The sequence below is a fragment of the Cuculus canorus genome, chromosome 18 (assembly GCF_017976375.1).
Source record: "Cuculus canorus isolate bCucCan1 chromosome 18, bCucCan1.pri, whole genome shotgun sequence".
Lineage (NCBI taxonomy): Eukaryota > Metazoa > Chordata > Aves > Cuculiformes > Cuculidae > Cuculus > Cuculus canorus.
Genome location: NC_071418.1, coordinates 10,153,786 through 10,178,997, shown reverse-complemented (window position 1 = coordinate 10,178,997; position 25,212 = coordinate 10,153,786). Strand labels below are relative to the sequence as shown.

At 46.5% G+C, this 25,212-nt stretch overlaps 1 protein-coding gene across 4 annotated transcripts in view; it reads left to right on the top strand.

Moving 5' to 3' along the window:
• The window catches only part of STX8 (syntaxin 8), a 122,494-nt gene that overhangs the window by 14,156 nt on the left and 83,126 nt on the right, over positions 1 to 25,212 (top strand). For all 4 annotated transcript variants that reach the window (XR_008452905.1, XM_054083564.1, XM_054083565.1 and 1 more), the window contains exons 5-6: positions 3,799 to 3,923; positions 5,329 to 5,421. Coding sequence is in view for 3 of the 4 variants with exons in the window: in XM_054083564.1 (XP_053939539.1) it covers positions 3,799 to 3,923; positions 5,329 to 5,421 (218 nt within the window). In the remaining variant the exon portion in view is untranslated. The remainder of the gene's footprint in view (positions 1 to 3,798; positions 3,924 to 5,328; positions 5,422 to 25,212) is intronic.

The following is a 25,212-nucleotide window of genomic DNA, read 5'->3' as shown; positions in this document are numbered from 1 at the left end:
AGGGTATGTGTTATTCCAAGATAAGTGTGCCTGTGCAACGGAGCAGACAACCTTCCAGCCTGGTGCTCGCCTTGTGCTGCTGCAGAGCACAAGGTTATTGAGAGTCACAGTGCGAGTGCAGAAGGTGCCGTTCGTGTGTTGTGGACAGGCGTCGGTGATCCTGGAGGTGCTGCAAAGCTGTATTCTGCAAATCAGCTGTCCAGCATCCTGCCTGGTTGCTGGTTCTTGCAGCTTCCAGTCTTGGAAGCCAGTGGAACCAGGTCATGGAACCACAAGTGAGTGGTGTCAGGAGCAACACAGCATTCCTGTGAACATGAGAAAAGCTCGTCTGGGTTCTTGTGCTGGTGGAGCCAGGAAACCCTCTGCCAGCTCAGGGAATGCTGCCCCTTCTGTAGACTTCCAGTTGGGAGTGGTTCTTGTGGGGAAGTCTCCCCTTAGGAAGGGAATTTGGAACTTGGAGGTGCTTCTGCTCCTGTGTCTTTTTCTGGGTTTTTAGAGGTGAGAGAGATTTTGTTTGGCGTGTTAAAATTATACTTGTTTTATTTACTAGCTTGGAGCTTCCTAGACTACACTGCCAGTGTGAACACTGAAACCGTAAGTGAGAGAATACCCCCGCTCCTTCACTGTCGCCTCGGAGTTGACCTGGGAAGCCCAGCCAAGGTGCGCTGGGTGTTTCAAAGAGCCCCCCCATATCACTGTATCGTTAAAGGAATGTTCAAGCGATCATGCAACCAATTGTCATATGACCCAGATTTTGTTTAACGCTCAGTCTTGCTGATCAGCCTTCTGAAGCCGTAAGCCGTGCTGTGTGGCCTCGGTCTCAAGCAAGTGCTGGGTGACTAATCTGAGTTACTTGGGGAGCTGTATAAGGACGATGCTGAAACAATGCCCTCTGGGAGATAAGCCCTCCCTTGTTAAGCAGTGACAGAGCTCTCTGATTTTAAACCCCATCATCTTTTATACTTGGGTGCATTGCTAAGCCTTGTAATTAGTTAAATCTGCTCCTATAATCAAAAGCTATCCGCACACTCCACTGCTCTGTGACGGTCTCAAAGGTTTGCGTGATTAACGTGGTGGAGGCAGTGGGTGGCTAATTGGATAAGCTTTAATCTTCACACCACCAAAGCCAAACAGGGGGGAAATCAGAGGAAGTCGGAAGTTACGCTGTGTTGTGTGGGAAGGTAGTTACCAAACATGTCAAAAAGATTATTGTAACGAGCAGACCGGTTGTCATGACCCAACCTACAAGAATGGGGCACGTTATTAGGGGGGAGCAAGCAGTGCAAATGATTTCAGATTTGCTTGCCTTGGATTTTTTTTTTTTTAACAGGCAGGAATATTTGTGCTCTTTTAGCAAGCAAAGAGCTTTATGTTCCATTTACTTTGTTTAAGTAGTTTTGTCAGGTGTTGCAACTCTGGCTTTTGTGTGCTTGCTAATTGAACTGCAGAGTTGGGTGGACTGGGATGATCTTTGCATCTTCAGAAGGCTTCCATCGTGTTTAAGTTGTGAACCTGGCAGCAGTTTCTGTGAGCCCAGGCAATACAAGGGTGTTTAATCCCCCAGAGCAATGGAGAGCACCAGGTAATGGTCAAAACTATATTTCAGGCATGTGTATCTTTGTCAGATCAAGCTTGATTCCCTACCTTGATAAAGGCATATGTCTTTTAAGGACTGGAATACAGAAGGATCCCAGTTGCTCCATTTCAGATACTGTGCATGACCTATGATGGCCAGCTGGTCATCGACAGAGTGGGGCTGCTCGGGTCCTGCTCAGGAGTGGTGGTCTGGCATCATCAGGATGGTTAAGTGAGGCCTTGGAATTCACAACGAGGCATTTCCGTCCTGTTGCAAAAAAAGTCTATTATTTATTTCTGGATTCTGACAAGTACGTTGTCTTGAGCTGGAGCTGAATGAATGTGGGGCCTGCAGGAAAGCTGGGGAGGGGCTCTTGATCAGGGAGTGCAGGGACAGGATGAGCGGGAACGTTTTTCAGCTGCAAGAGGGGAGGTTTAGGTGAGATCTCAGGAAGAAATGTTTTGCTGTGAGGGTGGGGAGGCCCTGGCCCAGGCTGCCCAGAGCAGTGGTGGCTGCCCCATCCCTGGAGGGGTTCAAGGCCAGGTTGGATGGGGCTTTGAGACCCTGACCAGTGGGAAGTGTCGCTGCGCATGGCAGGGATGGAACTGGATGGGCTTTGAGGTCCTTCCAACCCAATCCATTCCATGATTCAGTGAATATGTTAGAACTGGAAGTGAGCAGGAGGTGAGTGCTCTTGAACTTACCTGGCTGTGAACGCGAGCTGAAGGGTGCAGCCGTGGGCACAGACGAGGGCGTCAGTTATGGATGCCCTAAAACTGCCGTGGTGAAGAGCAGTGAATTTTCAGTAGTGCTGATTCTTCTCACGGCCAGGAGATGTCTCTAGCTCACCAGAATTCCTCAAGAAACTCTCTCAGATTCTGGGTTTTGCTTGGATACCCAAGGGCTGGAAGAGTCCCTCACCCCTCTGCAGGGCTGAACTCTGTATCAGTTGAATATGGGGACTCTGAGCTTCACGGACACTTGAATAGAGTTTGGCTGTTTTGAGTGCAGGGTTTCGACCACAGAATGATTTTGAGCATACGTGTGCACTATCCAGTGCTACAGTGAGTCTGATAGAGAGGGGACTCGGACTCATTAGAAATGAAGAAGTAAGGAACTAATTTAGATCTTAGTGTAATTGAAAAATCTTGAGGATTTGAGGGATCCTAAAAATACCCTTTACTGTTTTTTTTTTTGTGGAAGAGCTTTGGGAAACAACAGAGCAAAGGTAAAAGAAGAATAAAATACGGACTGAAAAGAAAGCCACAACTCTCTCTTCTGTTCCACTCTTGAGGAAATGCTCTTACAGTGCCTTTTACCCCAAATCTGAGTTGCAGTGTTGGGTTCATGTGGCTCGCACTCTGTCATCTCGTGTTTTTTTTTGTAGGAGAAACCAGTAAAAAGCTGAAACGCAGAAACCAGAAATTTGCTATTGAGAAAAATATTTCAGTGACATTTCATTTTACTGCTTGAATTTATGTGTCCTGGACGTGAAAACCTTGTTTTCCGCTGTAGCCAGGGAAGCATCTGTAACACAAGCAACCTTGGGTCATTATACTTCTAGAAGAAAGCCTGTAAGCTGATTGCTCCTGCATTGAAGAACGCATGTGTCTGCCTGCTTGTATGCGTTGATGCCAGCCTGGGAATGCAGGAGTAGCTGTGCAGCTTCCACCTACAGTTCCCGTGGAGCAGGAATGTTCCCTTTTAGGTTTGGTCAGGATTGCAGAGGATGAGCAGTCTCATCTGATTTGCATCTTTCTTCATATGTCAATCCTTTTACTGTTGGAAGCTTTCAGGCTGTACCTCAGTGCTTTGATGAGTTTGTGTGTTGATCACAATAGCAAATACATGGATAATATGGATATTCCCTGTAACCCTGTTCTTTCTGTAGCAGTTCTGAATGCTGGGTGTTCTATATGCAAACACTATTTAATATGAATATCTTATACACCATGTCGTATACATTTCACCACGTAGCTTAATTCTCTGCGAAATTAATTTTCTCCTTGCTTTACCACTTCTAGGCAGTGTTATGGAACCTGCGAGATGTCTTTGTGATTGGAGAGTGTCGGATTCTCTTTGCCTAATTTCTTCTAAATTGCAGAGAATCCCATGAAGTGCAGCAAATTCATTCGTTTTTCTCTCTGTCAGCCAGTCTTGTGAGCACAAATTGTACACTGAGTGGGTTTGTGTTGAGAATTATTTACTGATGTTATTTCCAGGTCCAGCCTAATGACAGGAGGGGTCAAACGAGGTGTAACCAACCCATGGCTCTTGGAAGAATCTGAAGAAACCAGGGGGCTTGGCTTTGATGATCTCCGGCAGCAGCAGCGCAGGATCATAGAAGGTATGAGAAGGTATTTCGTAGAAGGTATTTCTGTTTCATAAGCATCTGAGAGGAGCCCTCCTCAGAGAGTCACTGCAATAACCTGTGCTAGAGTTCTATTATCTGGAGACATCAAACATCATAGTTGCAGGTGGTTGTTTTCCATATTTGCAGGAGCAGCACTATGCTTGCAGTATTCTTAATGGGAAGCATCTTAAATCAAGCTTTCAAAGGGCTTGCTGGGCTTCCCTGATTTTGCCCTTAGTTTTGGTTGGCAGTGGAGATCTCATTAACTGCACTGAGTAGTGTTGTTTCTGCTGCTCTTCAGGCTGTGGTGCGTTAGATGTGTTATTGAGTTGGAATGAGGTAAGAATTTGCTCGTCAAACATGCATCTTTAGAGTTTGGTCCTCACCATCCATAAGGAATCTCTGACTTTGGAAGTGTTGGAAAGCTTCAGCCTGAGGCCATCGGGTGGTGAATGAAGTAATTTTATGCAACTTAAGCATTGAAAGTGGTCAAATGAAATCAGTCTTCAGATAAAGCCCGCTTCAGTCTGCATGTAAAGCAACATTTAGGGTATGGTTGAGGAGCATGGTATGGACTGAGATGGTCCAGGAGAAACCTCAAGCTCCAGTTATTGATTATGCTACAAGGATCCCTCAGGGAGGGTGAAAGAGGTGTTGGGGCCAGACCTTCATCCTGGTGAAGAGAAGGGGTTCTGCCATCCTGTGTCATGCAGGTTCTGGCTTCTGGACTGCAGGCAGCTGCCTGTCTTGCTCCATGCAGCACCGCTGCTTTGCAGTTTGTCTGACCACGGCCAGTCCAGTCTCCAGCATCTCCCTTCTTGACAGCTTTGGGCAAGGAGAGCTGCACAAGAGACTGTGTGATACCTGCAAAGAGGGATAGCAGAGGGGATGAAGGAGCATCTGCAGAGCTGTGGGAGCACATCCACTGTTTCCTCTCTCTCAGGCTCTCTTCCATGCACTCCGTATCCTCTTGCAGCTTTAAAAATCTATTGGAATTCTTTGGCGTTTGCGTCACCTGTTTGTCTTTTATTCATGTTAAAAGTTTCTTGGAAAATTTAAAAAGGCTAATCAGGGTTCTCTGTGCGTGCCAGAAAATCTCCTACATTTAGGGTTGAGTAACAGCTCAACATTGGATTCTTGGATTTTTTTGGCGGGGGAGGGAACCCTCAGCGAAATGCCCCAGCCGGAGCAGACAAATTAATTACCCATCATTCACATCATTTTGAGAGCGCTGTTGCCTACAGATTCATTTTCACGTTCTGTTGGTGTGTTTTTCTTAGCACATTTTAACTCTTTAAGCACAGAATAAACCTTTTTCTTCATTTCCGTGTCTTTTGTTGTACCCGGCCTGGCACAGCAGGCATTTATTTCTTGTAACCTTATGTATTTTTGTGTGCAGAGCAAGACGCTGGACTTGATGCTCTCTCCTCAATCATATCCCGGCAAAAACAAATGGGGCGGGAGATCGGGAATGAGCTGGATGAACAGAATGGTAAGAACAAGATTCATCGACACTCATTTTGCCTCACTTTTATATCAGATTGTGAGTTTATTTTTTTGACTGCTCATACAACTGCACTGCTTTCTGCCTGAAATATAACATGACAAAACTGGAAAGGTTCAGGTGTGATCTCTTCATTCTTGATGTTGTTTCATCATGTTTCTCTGCATACCCTGCAGTGCATGTCCAACAGAGAACACTTGGTGTATTTTTGTCAAGCCTGCCTATTGAAAGAAAAAATAGGTGATTGTACAAAGCACAACATTAATTTTTTACTCAACTTTTCAGCTTTATGACAGTTTTTACGGTAGGCTTTTGTTGTTCCTGGTTTTCACTTAGAATCATAGAATCACAGAATCACTAGGTAGGAAAGGACCTACTGGATCATGGAGTCCAACCATTCTTAACAATCCCTAAACCATGCTCCTCAGCACCTCGTCCACCCGTCCTTTAAACACCCAGGGAGGGTGACCCCACCCCCTCCCTGGGCAGCCTATTCCAGTGACCCTTCCTGTGAAAAATTTTTTCCTGATGTCCAGCCTGACCCTCCCCTGGCGGAGCTTGAGGCCGTTCCCTCTTGTCCTGTCCTCTGTCACTTGGGAGAAGAGCCCAGCTCCCTCCTCTCCACAACCTCCTTTCAGGTGGTTGTAGAGAGCAATAAGGTCTCCCCTCAGCCTCCTCTTCTCCAGGCTAAACACCCCCAGCTCTCTCAGCCACTCCTCATCAGACTTGTTCTCCAGCCCCTCACCAGCTTTGTTGCTCTTCTCTGGGCACGCTTGACCAGTTTTATTCTGTGTCTTTCTTTATGAACCAAACGGAAAAGTCTTGTGGCAGTGATCACAGGGCCAGCGATTACAGGAACAGCATTGTGTTGTTTGCTACAGATGAGTTAAATTTGGAAGGTTTCATGGCATGCAGTGTAGGATCAAATGGAGTGCAATATTCTCCAAAGTAACAAGTGATAAGACAAGAGGGAATGGGCTCAAGTTGCACCAGGGGAGGTGTAGATTGGATATTAGGAAAAATTTCTCCTCTGAGAGGGTTCTCAGGCACTGGCACAGCTGCCCAAGGAGGTGGTGGAGTCTCCATTCCTGAAGGTGTTCAAAAGATGGGCAGATGAGGTGCTCAGGGATGGTTTAGTATTGGATAGGGACATCTGGACTTTGTGATCTTGAAGGTCTTTACCAAGCAAGCGATTCTGTGACTCTTATTTTCTTTAAAACAAGCCAGTATCCAAATGGTGGAATTTCTCTCCTGTTAAATATGCTTTGTTACTCACTTAATTGTTCACATGACATCAGCTGTCCCTAGGAGAGCTGATCCTCCAGTCTCTATGACTTTTCCATTTCTTACGACACGGTAATAGTTCAATTAGAACTCTGGAGCCTTGCCAGCCTGCTCCCTCGCACAAAGATTCCAGCCATATGGTTTACCCTTGGGTTGGTTTGTACTTAACTGCTGAGAAGGTAATGTCCTTACTTGCTAATAAATGACACGCTTACATCGACTTCACTCTGGACCTGTGGGTTTCCCCCTTGTATTTCTCCACACGCCTGCACAGAGGGAAGGGGCTTCCATGTTAACAGTCACCAAACATGAAATCCTGCTCAGGAGCTCTGCTCCAGCTGAGAGTGGAGTAAGAGGATGGCTTTCTCATGTTTGTCTTGCATACATGGCTTGATGCAGGAGGGATATGAAATGGCTGGGACACGTCTTTGTTTATTAATCTTAAGGTGGTTAAGAAATGGTTTGCGCAGCTGGGAGAAGTGATGCTCAGCACAAGCCTTATGAGAGGCAGCTCAGGGACCTGGGATTGTTTAGCCTGAGGAAAAGGAGACTGAGGGAGAACTCCTCACTGTCTACAACTGTCTGAAAGGAGGTTGTGGTGAGGTGAATGTTGGTCTTTTCTCTGAGGATGAGAGGATATGGCCTCAAGTTGCACCAGGGGACGTTTACATTGGAGATTAGGAAAAATTTCTTCACTGAAGGGGTTCTCAGGCCCTAGCAGAGGCTGCCCAGGGAGGTAGTGGGATTCCCTATCCCTGGAGCTGTTTAAAAGGTGGGCAGACAAGGTGCTCAAGTCTGTGGTTTAGTAGTGGACAGGTATGATTGGACTCAATCTCAAAGGTCTTTTCCAACCAAATGATTCTATGATTTAGTGCTCTTGTCACAATGTGATCCTCTGCATTGTGAGAGTAAGACATTTTCAATTAGAAACCTGCGTTTCCCAAGTTTCTTCTATTAACCATTGTTTAAAAAGTCAGATTAAATGTTTTTTTTACTCTAAATGGAAAACAAGTGGGAAGCATGAGCATGTTTACTAATTCTCTGTGAAACTTTGGTTTCTCATCAGGAAAATACTTGATCTGTGTCCCATTTCTGTCTGTTGGGGGTAGGGAAGATTCCTCAACTCCTTATGTTTTCGGGATCCTAAAGGTAGTGTATATTGTGCCGTCACATTTCTGCGTGACCAAGCCAGGCTTTCTCTAGCCGTGAAGCCTCAAAACATCTGTGAGATCAGGAATGTGTTTAACCTTCCTTCTTACAAAGAATACCTGTTCTGTTTGACTTGCATTCTCACAGACAGCTATGCAGCCTAAAGCAAAACTCTTAGTGGCTTCATGTGATCTTTGTTCTAAGCTACAGGCAACTCTTTCAAAAGGTAGAAACTTTCTCAAGTGCTCCGAATAAAAAGTGGTGAGGATTACCTGTTGCTGCCTGCAGGCCAGATCATAGAATCATAGAATGGTTTAGGTTGGAAGGGACCATGAAGGTCATCCAGTCCAAGCCCCGTGGAGCGAGCAGGGACATCTTCAACTTGATGAGGGTGCTCAGAGCCCCATCCAACCTGATCCTGGGGGAAGAGAGAACACTACGTTGCACACACTGCTTCTCACTGTCCCAGAATCACAAGAATAAAACCTGCCAGCCATTCACAGTGTGCCGTTTGTAGGTCTTGGAGCAGTCTGGAGAAGGTGAGGAATAGTCTGACTCTTGTAGGCAGACAACCGGATCACTCGGCACTTGGCTTCATCACTACTGAGCAAGTAGGACTCCCATATTTTCTCTGACCTTATGCAATCCCTTTTGTTTGTGGATACCAGGCAATATAGTCAGGCATTTCATTGCTACTGTCAAACTGGAGAAGTTGAAATCTCTAGCAGTATTTTCCAGGAACTGCTTTCCCATTACACATTTTATGCCCTGTGCTTAACTACCTACAGACCTCTCCGTGCTCTGCCAGGCTCGTGCCACTGTTACATGGGCAGGTGGATGAGACCAGGTTGATGAGACCTCTGATGCAGTGGAAGGTGTCCCTGCCCATGGCATAGAACAGGGTGGGCTTTAAGATCCCTTCCAACACAAAACATTCTGTGATTTGATGTTTCTATGATAACTGCCCTGTGATTCCCCCTTATTCAAAATCTCTTTCCTTCCTACTGCTGAGTGATAATGACATCGTCTGTGTTGTGGGGAGGCGGGTGAAATTCATCTTCATTAAGTGCTATGTCAATATTTCTTTTTATTTGTGTCAGATTTTCCATCTAATTGCCCATATCAAGCTTGACTTCCAGTTCCTTGACCTGCTTTGGCTGTTCCAACCTTGTGCAACTAATTAGGAGCCTTTAGCTTGTCTGGCGTTACAAATAAATGCAGCTTTATTCAGCAGTAGCTGCTGATGCCTGGTAGTTTATGAAACAGCCTTTAGGGAGCTGAGTAACTCACTTTCCCGGCAACGTGTTCTTCAGCCCTGCCTGTCTCCTTCTCTGACAGCTCCACTCTGGTCAGCTGAGATGTTTGCAATTCCCAGCTCTCCGAGGTGGCTGGAGGCATTTTCCCTTGTGTGCCAGTTGGGGTAGCTGTGTGTTTGCAGATGCACAAGTGTTGGAGGCATCTCCATCTGTTACACAAAGTTTACTTCTCCAATAGAGTTGGTAGGTGTGAATTCTTTTGTGTTTGTTACATCTCTGAAAAATGATTAACCTTGGCTTTTGGAAGGGCAGTTACTGGGCAGTGTCTGTTTGTACCGCACTGGTGGGATGACAGGCAGTGCTGCGAGGAATGTTTCAGGTTTCTAAGAGGGCATCCTGCGAACAGGCCTGACTGTGGCAGTCACTGTGCTCTCTGAGGGTTCAGTTCTTCTCCTCAGGCAGGCTGGATGATGCCAGCCTGGTGTAGCTCCATGTCCCTGCAATGTCTGGCTGCTGGTTGATCTCCACAAGCCTCCACCATGGCCAGCAGACCCCAACACGGATCACTCAGGTGGGATCCTCCCAGCCTGACGGACACCTCCACCTTAGGTTATGTCCTAGACAAGCCTGTTTCTCATGGAATCATGAAATGGTTTGGGTTGGAAGGGACCTCAAAACCCATCGGGTTCCACCCCCTGCCATGGACAGGGACACCTCCCACTGGATCACGGGGACTCAAAGCCCCATCCAAGCTGGCCTGGAACACCTGCAGGAATGGGGCAGCCACCACTTCTCTGGGCACCTTGGGCCAGTGCCTCCCTAACCCTCACTGCAAAACATTTTTTCCCAAGTTCTTATCTCAGTCTACCCTCCTGCAGCTCAAAACCATTCCCCCTCATCCCATCCCTGCACTCCTCAACCAAGAGCCCCTCCTCAGCTTTCCTGGAGCCCCTTTCAGTACTGGAGGCTGCTCTAAGTTCTCCCCATAGCCTTCTCTTCTCCAGGATAAGGTCTCCCTGGAAAAGGAGAGGTTTATGCAATCTCTTTATTTTTGTCATGGATACTGGGGATATGGTGGGACATTTTTGATTCCCCACTGATGGCAAAGCAGCCTGGGCTCGGATGAAGGTGGCTGCTTTGCAGACATCTGCCCTGAGCAGATGAGTCCCTTCCTTTTGTTTCATTACAATGCATCCAAGTTCTAATTCCAGGCTTATGTTGTTCTTTACTCAGATTTTCAGTATAGCTCAGTCCTTGACGTTTCACAGCTTGTGCAAAGCTGAGTGTCCTTCCCAAACCCGCTCAGCCTGGCCTTTTGCGCTGATGAGCAACGTTAAGGCAGAGTACCAGGAGATGTTGTTTTCTTCCAGCCTTGGGAGTCTGCTAGCAGTGGGAGAGATGGGGGATTAGCAGAAGAATTTTCCCATCATTAATTCCAAATTTGGCCTAGAAAACCTTCTGTAATCCTTTCATCTGTTACATAAAAATAAATAAAAAGAAAAAATGGTGTAAATGGCCTCTGGCCCTGGTGATGAGGCAATCTGATCTAGCGCAATAACTTTGGAAGAATGCTTGCAGAAATTGAGTGCTGTTTGTTTTACCCTGATACAGACGGTGTTTGCTCTTTGTGGCATGTTTGATGGAATATTGGACTCTTAGAGGCGGGTGGCAGCTATTGGTAGCTTGCAAAATAGGTAGAGTTTTGTACTTTTACCATGTCGCTCTCCATTTGGTATTTACTGTCCAGGATAGAGTCTTTGGCTTCTTGAAAATCTATCCCAGAGCATAAATATGTTCATAAATGGACAAGCCGCAAAATCAGATCACTGTTTACTTCATAGAATCATGGAACAGTTTGGGTTGGAAGGGACCTCAAAGCCCATCCAGTTCCAACCCCTGCTGTGGGCAGGGACACCTCCCACTGGATCAGGTTGCTCCAAGCCCCATCCAACCTGGCCTTGAACCCCTCCAGGGATGGGGCAGCCACCACTGCTCTGGGCAACCTGGGCCAGGGCCTCCCACGCTCACAGCAAAACATTTCTTCCTAAGATGTCATCTCAATATCCCCTCTTGCTGCTCAAAACCATTCCCCCTCATCGTATCCCTGCAACTTCCTGATCAAGAGCGCCTCCCCAGCTTTCCTGGAGCCCTGTCAGTACTGGAAGCTGCTCTAAGGTCTCCTTGGAGCCTTCTCTTTTTCAGGCTGAACAACCTTAACTCTCTCAGCCTGTCCTCATACAGGAGGTGCTTCAGCCCTTGGATCATCTTTGTGGCTTCCTCTGGACTTACTTGAGAGAGTGCTGTGCACAGAATGAATATCCAGGATGTTCTTAGCCAAACTGGTTATTTTTAAACGATCTATCGTAATGATGTTTTAATTATATGCTTACATGACATTATTAACTTACTGCGATAATCAAGTTTTGAAAACCAACCAAAACTTGAATCATTATTTACATGTGTGTATATATTTTATTATATTAATATTGTGTATTATTTATTAGTACCTTTGCAAATAAAGGTTGCTGTGTCACCTCTGATCACAGACCTCTGAGGTGAACTCATACCTGCTTTTGTTTTGGTGCAGTTCAATGGGCAAAGCCTACACCTTTCCTAATGCACGGATTTTGACTCACTTCCATCATAATGTGATTTAGAGGCTGCACTCAAAACTGGAGCCCTGTTCTACTGTTGCTCTCTGCACACAGAGGACCATTCTTGTGAAATTAAATGGAAAGCAGGTGTTCCAGGTGATGCAGAGACTTGTTGAGATGGCATCAGGAATCACAGTGCTGTAGGGATGCAATTCACCTCTCCCAGGGCAGTGTCCAACCCATCGCTCTCTCATCGCTCCTGCTGTGGGTATGTTCAGTGAAATTCTTCTCCCAAAGATTGTTTAACATGGCTATTGAAAATCAAAAAGGAACCCTGAATTCGTTTCATGTTTCTGTTGACTGAGAACGTTTTTGCTCTAATACAAACTAATTAGCATCCTGGATGGGTTGTGTTTGAGTTCTCAGACTCAACCCATCGGGGCCGTGGCTGTGTCACCTCATTGTTAGGATTCATTTGTAAATAAGAAACGATTAAATAGTAAATGTTAAATTTGAAAAAAATGGTCATCATCTTGTCTAAACAATGTGCTTGTTCATCCTATAGAGTTACAGTCCTGCACACCTTGAACCTCTTCTGAGGTAGCTCTGGTCCTCTGGTCACTGGGGTTTGAAGGTGTTCGGCATTCCGTGGGAAAGGCTGAGAGCCAGCATGTTCAGGTTTTCTAAAAACTTGTACAGAGAAGCATATGTTTTCAATATTCCGATGTAAAATGACTGTCCATAGCCTGACTGAACTCATACGATGCAGATAGATTTGCATTTTGCTTCCTGAGCTTCCTCTGTGCAGTAGAAACAACTTCAGTTTTATTGGGGAAACGTTCTGTCTTCATTGTATGCTGCTAAGTTGGAGTCAACACTTCTTAGGGGAAAAATTAACACTCGTGTTAAACCACTGCTTTTTGACATGAGCGAACTAAGCCGGGGAGGGTCTCTTGATCAGGGATTGCAGGGACAGGATGAGGGGGCATGGTTTTCAGCTGAAAGAGGGGAGATTGAGATGAGATCTTAGGAAGAAATGTTTTGCTGTGAGGGTGGAGAGGCCCTGGCCCAGGTTGCCCAGAGCAGTGGTGGCTGCCCCATCCCTGAAGGGGTTCAAGTCAGGTTGGATGGGGCTTGGAGCAACCTGATCCAGTGGGAGGTGTCCCTGTCCATGGCAGGGGGTGCAACTGGATGGGCTTTGAGGTCCTTTCCAGCTCAGACCATTCTATGGTTCCGTGATTCTAACTAGTGCGATACCTAGTTTGAATGTGAGGGGATGCCAGAGTTGAAGTTCAGTAGCGTTTCTCACCTGTATATCAAGGCTTAAAACAGTCGCACCCCGTTTTCTGCAGGTCCTGCCTCATTTTGTGCACAGGACTTGGTCCCTGCTGGGGTTGAATTGACCCTGCATGGTGACAAAAACTATTTGTGAGGACTCTGCCTCATTTATTCAGGTGGGAGAAGATGTTTAGTGAGTGAGGCAGAGGTTTTAAGAAACGGATAAATGTTGCCTCAGAGCATAAAACTGTCTCTGCTCCTACGCAGGAGCTCTGTATGATGGTGTTTAACCCATTGTGACCAAGATTTTTCAGAAGTGATTCTCTTCTGTGTGTGATTTCCTTCCCTTCGATTCCCTACCTGGCATCATAGGGTCTGGTTTGCCAAAGTTTTGAACGTTGGCACTTCACAGAGATTGGTGTGAGCTGTACTCTGGGTGTGATGAATCACAGAATGGTTTGTGTTGGAAGGGACCAGTAAGGGTCATCTAATCCATCCCCCATGAAGTACTGGAGAATATAGAGTCATTCAGGTTGGATCATTCAGGTTAAAGATGGTTGAGTCCAACCATGAATCTAACACTGCCAAGTCCTCCACTAAACCCTGTCCCTGAAATATATGAAAAGATATGAAATACTCTGTGGAAGGAGAGATTAGGTTTCGTTTTACGTAGCTTTTTAAGAAGAAGTGCAAACCCTCTTTTACTGAACATCCAAAATAAACCTTAACTATTAATTATCTTATTTTTCGTTCTCGGTTGGGGATGATAGTGTTCCATCTCCCAAGGAGGCTGTCAAAATCAAAACACGCTCGTGTTTACTGTCAGGAAGGTCTGGGAGAAAGCCCTAACTCTTCTAGAGCTGGAGATCTGTGCAGTCCATAAGGAATGCAGGCTTGTGCTGGATGATGAGGATAAACCATAATATTTCATATCTGGAAGCCCTGTGGGTGCTGCTTGCTGGAGGAGCCATGTAATGACAACCAAGGCTACGCTGAATTTGCATTGGGTTTGAAAAATATGCACAAAATAGTATTATTTATAGCATTTCCTAACATTTTAAGTTCATGACTTTGCTGCTTCAGTGTTTCCAGTGTTTGTTATCTGTAAAATTTCCTGGTATTCTTAAAAAGAAAGCTGTTAGCCCAGGGAAGCCTCAGCAGAACAGATCTGTCTCCAAGCCTGGGTCAGCTGCCAGATGAGAACACCTACAGAGGGACCTCTGTAGCCTGGGCTGACAGTGTAATTTTACCAGTGTTGGATGATGTGGAGCAGCATGAGAGAGGTGTGAGGTGTCTCGCATGTGGGCTTCATGGCCGGTTGCTGACAGCAGAGGTAAGACTAAGGAGTGAACGTCTTTGTGCTCCCTTTCAGGCTCTGGTGGCATGGGTTTCTAGCAGTCAAACCCTGGTACAGCAAAAATGTTGATGAGATGACAAGTCTACCATGACTTTCGTGTCAATCCTTGTGAAGAGTCCTCTCTCTGTGGAGGAGCCTTATCGGTAGGGGAAAGGAATTCGGTGTCATTTTGACTTGAGAATGGTTTGTTGCTGTCTCACGAGACTTTCTTGTAAGTAGTCTATGGAAGCATGGATTCAAATGAATAATCATCAGTAGCTGTGACATTAATTGGATAATTATACTTAGAAATTGGGAATTGGCTTTTCATATTTGGAATAGAAAGATGTCTTGAGCTGAAGGTCTGTCTGCTTCTGTTCAGCTTTTTTGTTAAGGGCATGGATGATGAAATTCCCCATGTGCTTACCCAACTCCTGTATAATGTGAAGGTGGGAAAGTCTGCAGCTACAGCAGGAGTGGTGCTAGAACACCTCCAAACGTCCTGGAGAAACTAGAGTGGGATTCAGTCGGGCTGCCTGCAGAGGATGACTCTGCTGTAGTGTTGAATCAGATTAAAGATGGCTATAGGGCAGAGAGTCAGCTCTTAAATGTGAACAGATAGTGCAGTGTTGTGGAAGAGGCTCTATACGAGCCAGTGGTGTTTGGAGAATGTGTGATCCTTCCTTACACTTGGAAGGAACACTTGGAGGGGACAGCATGTGGGTTGGGACAGAACTCTTCAAGATAACATGTTCCAGTGGGAAGGTGAAAGCATGGTTTGAAATGGTGGGGAGTGACCCACCACGGAGGGTGAACCACTGGGGTAGTGAGGTTTAACAGAGAGAAGGCTGAGGTGGAAATGAAAAGGTCTTGAAAAATGAAACCAGCTGGTTTGAGAGGGGAGGGATGGGATTTTTGGTAATGGGACTGAGTTGAGGTCAAAAGCAACAGGAAAATCCTTCCAGTGATGGTAAGACGGGCCGTGCCAGGAGGCTGGGCAGGCCCTGTCGTGAGTGTCCTTGGGAACACGTATTGTTCCTGACAGTTTGAGCTGAATTAGAGCAGGAGGTAGAGTAGCCAATGTTTTATTCTCTGTTGTGCCCCTCTTTAGCTTTTTCTTAACTATCTTATACAACTTGGATTCCTTCAAACTTCTCATTCCACTGCTTTTATCGAGTTGTTCTTTAATCTCCCCTTCTGACTGTCTAATCCTCGCTTTTGAAACCACCCATCAGCATTCCAGCGTTCTTGCTCAACTGTTTCCCCTACTGGGACCTTTTCCACCTCCCTCTAAGTTCTGTTTGCATTGATGTGAGAGTGTTGGGGTGCTGCAGCTCCTGAGGCCACTGCAGAACCTCAGCATGGAGAAACCAGCATTGTTCTGAAGTGCCTGAGATATTTTGGCTGAAACTTTAGTATTTTTCTTTTTTTTAATTCACCTGGAAACAGACATCCAAGATGGGAATCTTGACCATGAACGGTTAAAGCTTTTCATCGTTTTAAGCAACTGAAAAAAGGGCCTTCTGCTGGGAGAGGCAACAAATGGCCTCAGTAGTGGGCCATGCTCTGAGCCTTTATGTGTTTGTTACACTCTGTGTACACATAATCCTGGGAGATGATGCTTTCTCGTTTAGTATTTTTTACAATTTAGAGCACCGCTTCCAGAAACAGATAAACCAACGCGGCACAGCCTGGATGAGGATGAAAGCATCGCCCTTCTGAAATGGGTCCGGGCTCCTGCGTACTCACACACACACACACACAATGCCTCTCCCTGGCCTCTTGGCATGGTCAGCATTTTTCCTTCAATAGTTCAAGCCGTAAAATAACTGCTCACCATTTGTCTTCTCAATTATGTGGATTTTTCCACAGTTAGTCAGGCCCTACCTCACCCACACCGCGGCGGGGAGGGGAGCTGTCTGCCTTCAGCCGTCTTCACTGCGATCACAAACACTGGAGGAATTACCTCGGAGGAAAATGAATTTCTGACTGGTTTTAAGCGTTTCAGGATTTCTCGATAAGAATTATGATCCTAAACATCTTGTTTGTTAAGTCTCTGTAGTTTTCTAGCAGGGCTCGCAGAGAGCTTTTGTAGGGATATAAGCCTCAAAAAAGAGTTTGTTCCCAGCTGCTCTTCAAACATTTGATTTAAACTGTTTAAAAAGAAAACAAAACCGAGCTGGAATTGTAGATATTTCAACACTCTGATGGGTTTTTTCCGTGTTAATTTAGCTTTTCCCCCCTGTTCAAAAATCTCAAATTGAGACCATAGTGAGGGGTTTTATTTTCCCAGCCCGCTTTCCTGCTTGCTCAGGGCAGCTGTCGTGCATCCTAAAGAAGCAGGAAGGCACAGACCCAGTCTGTTCTTCTTTCCAGCCCCTTGGTAAATCGCATACCTGCCTGGGAGCAGCTGGAATGAAAGATCCTGACCTCACGGCCGCTGTTTGCAGGACATAAATTGTCCCATGCAGAACAGCCTTTGCTGTTCTTTATGATCTAGGAAACTGCAACTGGACTTTCTGTATAAGTTGGTTTATTTTACCCTTGTAGGTAATCCCAGGAATGATACCTGGCTTGTTCTCCTCTGGTACCATCACTCCACTTTCTAGCTGGATCAGGGATAGTTTTAATTGTGTGTTAGAGCCAGGATCCCAAACGCTTTCTCGCTGGCTCCCCAAGCTGGTGTTTGGTGGGGACGTGGCTTCTGCAGTGTTTTCAAGTATCACTGTCTCTGGGCAATATTTTACTCACAAATTGTTAAGCACCACTTACACTAAAAATAGTGTTTTATTTTTAAATATTTGCTATTTGTGGCAGTGAAATCCAGCTTGGGAGTCGATACTTTCAGTGCTTCCTCTGTCCGCTACGCTTTTTAGAGGAGCTTTTAAGGATTCCTAAGCCAGAGTTGTGGGTTTGTCTCCCATCTGGGGTGAACCTGTTTTTAGGTGTCCCTGCCCATGGCAGGGTGATTGGAACTGAATGATCTTTAATGTCCCTTCCAACCCAAACCATTCCATGATTCTATGATTTCTGGGGGAAAAAATAGGTGGCTGCTGTGTTCCACACCGCTGAATAACTCGCTCGCCCCAGCATTGCTGGAAAGAAGGTGATCTGCAGGCTTAAAAGAAAGTCACGCTTGGTAGGAACCATGTGCTCCTGCGTCACGGTGATTTTGGTGAGGGAGCTGCTGGATGCTGAATGGGGTTTAATAGATTTCCCAGAAAACTTGTAGGGTTGAAACGTGACCGGTTATAACACAGGAGAGAATAAACCTCCCATGTTTCTGGGCACGTTATTCTCAGGAGGTATTGCTGGAATCTAAAGAGTGCTTTGAACTGGGATTTATTCACCACTGCATAGGTTGGTGAGTGCACTCTCATGGATTTTCCTGGATTTCCCATTACCTCTCAGGGTGTTTCCACCTTATTTCTCCTCCTGGCTTTGCATGGAGAAACTGTACTTGCTGTTGCTCTCCTAGAAACTAAACAGCACATGTTACATCTCTGATGCTTACGTTCATAGACTCCTGGAATAGTTTGGGTTGGAAGGGACCTCAAAGCCTGTCCTCATACGGGATGTTCTCCAGCCCTTCCATCAACTCTGTGGCCTCCTCTGGACTTGCTCCAACGGCTCCATGTCCCTCCTGTGCTGAGGACTCCAGAACTGGACGCAGGGCTCCAGGTGGGGTCTCATGAGAGCAGAGCAGAGGGGCAGAATCCCCTCCCTTGCCCTGCTGGTCACACTTCTAGTGCAGCCCAGGACACGGTTCGCTTTCTGGGATGTGAGCACACGTTGCTGGCTCAATTACAACTTACTATGCCCAAAATCACTGGTGCCATCTTGTCCAAGAGCAGACTTGTGTTCAGCACAACTCTAAATATCAAGCAGCATTTGTTACTCCCAGGGAAGCTGGCCTTGGGGTGAGACAGGAAAAAATCATAGGTGCAGCTCTGGGTAGATTTATCATGCCATTTGTAAGTGTTGGATATCGGTTTGATTTTGAGTGCCAGAATTTGCCTGTAGAGTTTGTGGGAGCTAGAGTTTTACGGAGGAATTTTGGCTTCTTCCGTGTTCCAGCTTTTTATTTCATGCCTTGTAGACAGTGTGGAAAGGAGTCTGGAACTGAGGTGAGGCGGTAGAGCAGGATACGTTGTCAGTTATCAGAGCACAGATTTGGAGTTGGAGAGGAGCTGAGCTTAGGGCTACCCTTCCTGTAGACTTCAGGTAGAAGTGCTGTAGAGTGATGTAGATGTAGAGTGAAACGTTGAAAGTATGTGGAGTGCCAGATGACAGCCTGAATGGACGTGGTGAGGAGGCTGATGCCATCAGTCCTGTCCATACTGGTGCTGAGGCTGCTCCAGCCCCGCTCTCTAACTGAGTAGGCCTGAAACACAGATCTGTTTGTGGCATCTGTGTCGAAAACTGATGGACCCTGGCACATTTATCAGTTGCCAGGCAGTACCAGTTCTTTATTGTTCTGTTCTGCTGTTGCCCAGAGAAGTGGCTGTCCCATCCCTGGAGGTGTTCAAGGCCAGGTTGGATGGGGCTTGGAGCAACCTGATCCAGTGAAAGGTGTTCCTGCCCATGGCAGGGGTTTGGAACGGGGTGGACTTCAAGATCCTTTGCAACCCTAACCATTCCATGGTTATACATGTACTGTGAACAACTCTCTGCCTTGCTACTTGACTTTAGTCCTCTCTATTGCCCTGCTGAGCTCTGGATGTGGATGTGATCTGATCGTTGCCCCAATGAACTGCTGTTGTTACACATCAAGGACTGGCATGGCCCTGCAGCATGACAGTAGGACAGGTCTTGGACATGAGAGCTGACCATGATTCTTATTCACTCTCTCCCAGCAAAGTTTTGTAAGAAGGGAGTAAATCACATGCTTGATAAAGGGTGCCGTGCTGTGAGCTGGCTGGCGTCAGAGTGCCGGGCACTATCAGATGTGTCTTTTGGCTGCGTGGATCACATTGTTCTGAAATCACTGCAGTGGTGTTTGATCTTAAAATTTTGTTGGAAATTTTGTTATAGAACCAAGTTTTGCTGAAAAATTCTGGTTTGAGTCCAGCATCTTCAGTCTGAAACATCTGAGCCTGGTGGCCTCTTTCCAAGCTCAGGGTAGGAGTTCAGGGGATGCCTTTTGTCTGTAAAAAAGTGATGAATTTGGCCCTGGGATAGCAAGGCCATGGTGTTGCCAGCTCTGAGACAAGGGTGCCTGATGATTGAGCTGGGGACCAGAGACTCCAGGGGTCCCCATGGCTGCTCAGTGCTGCATGGAATCCAGAAATGCTGAAAGGAGTATTGGTTTCAAGTACAGCTAACCATGTCCTGGGCTGCATCTACAGCAGTGGGACCAGCGTGGTGAGGGAGGGGATTCTGCCCCTCTGCTCTGCTCTTGTGAGACCCCGCCTGGAGTCCTGTGTCCAGTGCCTGCTGGCACTGTGGCATTCTTCAGGAATGAGTCATAGAACCACTGAATCATTGAGGTTGGAAAAGAGCTCTAAACTCATCCAGTCCAACCATGAGCCCAATCCCATTGTGCCTGCTAAACCATGTCCCCAAGTGCCATGGCTATATGGTTTTTGAACCCCTTCAGGGATGGGGACTCCATCACTGCCCTGGGCAGCCTCTGCAAGGGCTTCACCATTCTTTTGGTAAATCTAAATATCCAATCTAAACCTCCCCTGGCACAACTCGATGCCATTTCCTCTTATCCTATCACTTGTTATATGGGAGAAGAGACCAACACCTGCCTTGCTGCAACCTCCTTTCAGGCAGTTGTACAGAGAATTTGCTGTCAGCTGCGACAATGTCACAAGGAGGGATGGTTCCAGGCTGGGGGAGCTGGGACAGTGCCCTGGGCAAGCTTGGGGACTGGGTTGGCACCTTTTAGTTTTGCTATTCCTTGCCTCTTGAAGTCCTGCATCCCACCTGAACATCTTACTGACGCAGCTTTGCTTGCAGTTAGGAAGTAGCTCTGTTACCTGCTGTTATTTTGGGATATCAACATTTTCCGTATCCCTGTGTTGTCCCGTTGCTATGTAACAGGGTGTGGGTATCACATTACTGTAATTGGGTTTGCAACCAATGTTTGTAGATAACGTAGGGTTCTGCCAAAGAAAATTAACAGTGTGAATTGAACTCGGAGGTGGCCTTTCGAAACATGATATTTTAAATGAATAGCAAATCAGATAAGCTGGGAGGAAAGCTTCCTTCTGGTCAAGCTTAGAACATGGACTGTTTTTTATAATGTTAGCTATCACATAAAGAGATGAGGCTCAACATGAGCTGGCAATGTGTGCTTGCAGCCCAGAAAGCCAGCTGTGTCCTGTGCGTCAGTAGAAATGTGACCAGCAGGGCGAGGGAGGGGATTCAGTCCCTCTGCTCTGCATCCAGTTCTGGAGTCCTCAGCACAGGAAGGACATGGAGCTGTTAGAGCGAGTCCAGAAGAGACCATGGAGATGATCTGAAGGCTGGAGTACCTCCTGTGTAGGACAGGCTGAGAGAATTGGAGTTGTTCAGCCTAGAGAAGAAAAGGCGGTGGAGAGACCTTAGAGCAGCTTCCAGTACTGAAAGGGGCTCCAGGAAAGCTGGGGAGGGGCTCTTGGTCAGGGAGTGCAGGGATTGGAAGAGGGAGAATGGTTTTGAGCTAAGAGAGGGAGCTGCAGCACTGGTTAAGCTTTTGTGTCTTCAGTTCTTACAGAAAAACTCCTTTTGATGCTTTGGTACAGCAGTAGCTACAATAGTTTTGCTTACAGGGAATATGGATGTTGTGTTTTCAATGAAAGGATATCTAGTTTCATAGCTGGAGACCACAGGGCTTTTGTAAGGGTAGGTCTAGAGTTTTGGATGTAAAATCAGGTTGTTCCTTCTATTTGTTACCGGGCTTCGTCCCCAACATTTGTGCTCACTCTTAAAGTCTGACTGTTCAGTGGCGTTGAGCATGGAGGACGAGGCAAAGCTCCAACATGAGAGATTCTTCACATCTGGCTGTTGTGCTGACTGACAGTGACTTTTACTAAATGACTTGCAGTAACCTCCTGTTTTCCCGAGTTCATTGTCATTCTGGAGCCTTGTCTAATCCTTCCTCTTCTGTTCTCTTCTCCGCTTGCTGAAACTTGTTTCCAAAGTTTTCTTGTGCTCACCAGAAATGGAGACAACACATCTAACCTGGTCATTGTTTTTCCATCTTGAGTGCTGTCCTGCTTCCCGACAGAGCAGGCTGGGTGATTGTAGGGTCTTTCCTTGGCATCCATGTGTTCGGATTGGAGCCTGCTGATGTGTGGATGTGGCAGAACTGAGGTGGGGTGGGTGGCTGGGAGGTGCAGGGTAACAACTGTTAGGAGGAGTGGTGTGGTGCTGCCTGTTCAATCTTGGCACGTGGCAAGGAGAAGCCTTCTGGGACTTGTTAAACAACCTTTGGGGCTCGCTGTGGCTCTGGGGCGCTCCTGCCAGAAGACAAGCTCGTATCTCTCACCGTGGAGTCACGTGTGTGATCAGGCACAGAGGCTGACATCTGAGTTGGGGACCAGTTCCACCTTCCCTCAACTCCTGAAACAGCTTTTCCCTTCCAGGCAAGGTGCCAGAGAAAGGAATCCAGTGTATTTAGTCGACTTTTGCACTGACCCGTGTCAGTGATCTGTCTCCCTACACTGCAGTGAGATGTTGAAGAGGAATGTTCCTGTTTCACTTCCTAGCATAAGGGAACTCTCTGAAATGGAAATAACCCCTAAAGCTGCTGCATGGTGCCTAACGGGCTCTGACTCAAACTGGAATTCATGTTGGAAGAGAATGGCAAGGGAGGTTTTGTTAAGTGGTGGATGGTTGCACCCCTCAGAAGCAAACATAGATCAGAAACATAGTAATTGGGGCTGATTTAAATTAAATCTTATTGTTTTATTGTAAGCATAAGACCAATTCCTCACTAGTTTCTGTTGCTTGTCAGTTGGGAGCAGAGCCCAGCACTCACCTCACTACAGCCTCCTTTCTGGGAGCTGCAGAGCATGATGAGGTCTCCCCTCAGCCTCCTCCTCTCCAGGCTAAACAGCCCCAGGTCCCTCAGCCGCTCCCATTACCGTTGTTCTCCAGCCTCTTCCCCAGATCCATTCCCCTTTTTCTGGATGTGCTCCAGCCCCTCAATATCTTTCTTGGAGTGAGGGGACCCAAACTGAACCCATTTGTTCTGCTTCACACTGTTTCACCGTGCTAATAGGCTGAGTGAGATCATTTAGGATGTGGGGGGAGTTTTGCCAATTTAGTATGTTTTACAGGTGGTTATGTTTATTTTTTATCATAAAAATCTTGGTGTATTTGATATGAAATTGAATTGAAGGAGGATCAACATTCCTATCTACATAGGGAAAATACAGATATGAACCTGGCTGTACCTGTCAGACTGCTACTGGAATCATCCCACTAGAAAGGAAAATAAAGTTTCATGCACATAATGCTCAGGAAGTGTTTTCTCTTCTATTCTCTGAGTCTTGGTGGACATTTGCTAACATCGTCTACTTGATTTAGAGGACCTTATGTAGATATGAGATAGTAAGTATTTGCTGGTTGGCTGTCAGACTGAAGATGCTTGGCTGGTCTGCAGGACTCGGGGACTCTTGATCTATTGGAGTGTGTCATAGAATCATAGAATAGTTTGGGTTGGAAGAGACCTTAAAGATTGTCTAGTTCCAATCCCCTGGGCAGGGACATGTTCCACTGTATCAGGCTGCCCAAGCCCCATCCAACCTGGCCTTGAACACCTACAGGGATGGGGCAGACACAACTTTCCTGGGCAACCTGTTCCAGTGTCTCACCATTCTCATGGGGAGGAAATTCTTCCTTCTGTCTAGTCTGAGATAGGAGACCTCATTGGAACGAAGACGGAGGGGAGTGTGTGGACCTCAGGAGATATGTGTTCTGGCTTCTTGTCCAACTCATTAATGTTGTCCACACTGTTAAATTGTGACAGCTGAGCATCTTGTCCTCTGAAGTTGGTAGGAAGATTAAGAAAACCACTCTCATTTCAGAGTTGCCAGGAGGCTTTTTAAGGAATATGTTTTAAATGAGTTTCCCAATACAGTGTTTAAAGAAAATTGAAGGGGAAAACCAGTCTTAACAGGGATTAAATGAACGGGGTGGGGTATTAAAAGCAGCTGATGTTGTTTGCCTAAAGACACCAAATGTACTAACGTCACCAAAACACAAATGCAGCAGAAAAGCCCTCCAGTTGCGGGCAACAAAGATTTCATAAAGCCGCTGGCACTGTCAACTTCAGCAAGAGGTTTCGTTTGTGGAAGGGGGAACTTGCCAATAGTTGTCACTAACAGTTATTGTATGGAAATGAGCTTCAGGCACCGCAGAGCTCTGATCCTGTTTGGCTGTCCTTGATAGCTTTGGTCATTCATTGCTGCTCCACTGAAGTGCCCATCAGCCCCTCTGGTGGTTCTGGATCAAAGCAGTGGTGGAAACCACAGAAACTTCCAATGTTGGCTTTGCTCAGGAGATGCTCAGGTAGTTGGAAGCATAGAATGGTTTGAGTTGGAAGGGACCTTAAAGGTCGTCTAATTCCAGCCCCCCTGCCATGGGCGGGGACACCTCCCACTGGATCAGGTTGCTCAGAGCACCATCCAACCTGGCCTTGAACACCTCCAGGGAGGGGGCAGACACCACTGCTCTGGACAACTTGTTCCAGGGCCTCCCCACCCTCATTGTGAAGAATTTCCTCCTTATGTCTAGTCTAAATCTTCCCCTCTCCAATTTAAAGCCATTCTCCCTACTTCTGTCACTACATAGCTTTGTAAAAAGTCCCTCCCAAGCTTCCTCCGTTGCTGGCAGTGGTTTAAATGCATTGTTGTTATTTCTGAGGTGCTTTTTAAGGATGGGGTCAGCATGTGGCTGCAGGTTGGATGATCCTGCAGTCCTGTGCCTGCTGCTTCTCCTCCTGCCTGAAGCTGAAAACTCATTAACTGCTAAAACCAATGGCCTAAAGCTGTCATGAGTGCCGTAGGGGTCACTAGTGCATCAGCCTACTTTCCTGTTTCATCCCGTAGAGGGGTGGGTGCTCTCATTCTTGTACTCCCAAGTTAAAAGCCTTGTTCAAAGCCAGTGGAATGAGGTGGGAGTCAGGCTGATGATGGCTGTGAGTGTGCGGTAACTCCTGTGTGGTGAACAGGGGTTCAGAGGGGTGAACGAATCCAGTGCTTGCTGATGCTGTTCACATACAGTCTGATTTTTGATCTGTTTTAAGGACTGAGAGACTCTGGAAAAAAAAAAAAGGAGGAGGAGCGGGGAAAGAGAAATCCAACAATTTAATACATTTCCATGTTTCTGTGTGTCTTTCCCCACATCCTAAACATGAAAAATATCAGTGAGTTTCCTTTTGGCCCATAGGGAAGAAAAAAGGAGCCTCCAGCTGGAATTCATGAGACGTTGTTGAACAAATGAGCAGAGTCAGGGGTTTGTGGCAATCTCGCTGGAGCACAAGTGGTGTGCTGAGAGCGAACAGCCGCTTCATGCACACTTAAACTGTCCTGAACTGCTACCCTCCCCAATAATTCTTCATCCTCTCCATGTGGGAGAGAAGCACTGAATAAACCATTTAAAGAGCAGAGGTAGAAATCAAAAGGCATATTTTATCCCTCGTAAAAAGAAGGCATCACTTTCTTCCTGCTTGTGACTGTTGTCCAAAGTGATGCATTTATGTCATTTCTGAGGTGCTTTTTAAGCATGGGGTCAGCAAGTGGCTGCAGGTCGGATGATCCTGCAGGCCTGTGCCCGGCAGGGATGCTGTTCCAGAGGAATGTGTTGTTCCCTTCCTAGACTTCTCCTTAAAACTATTGCCCAACTGTTTATAAACAAATGTGGAGGGGAGGAGGAGATGAAAATT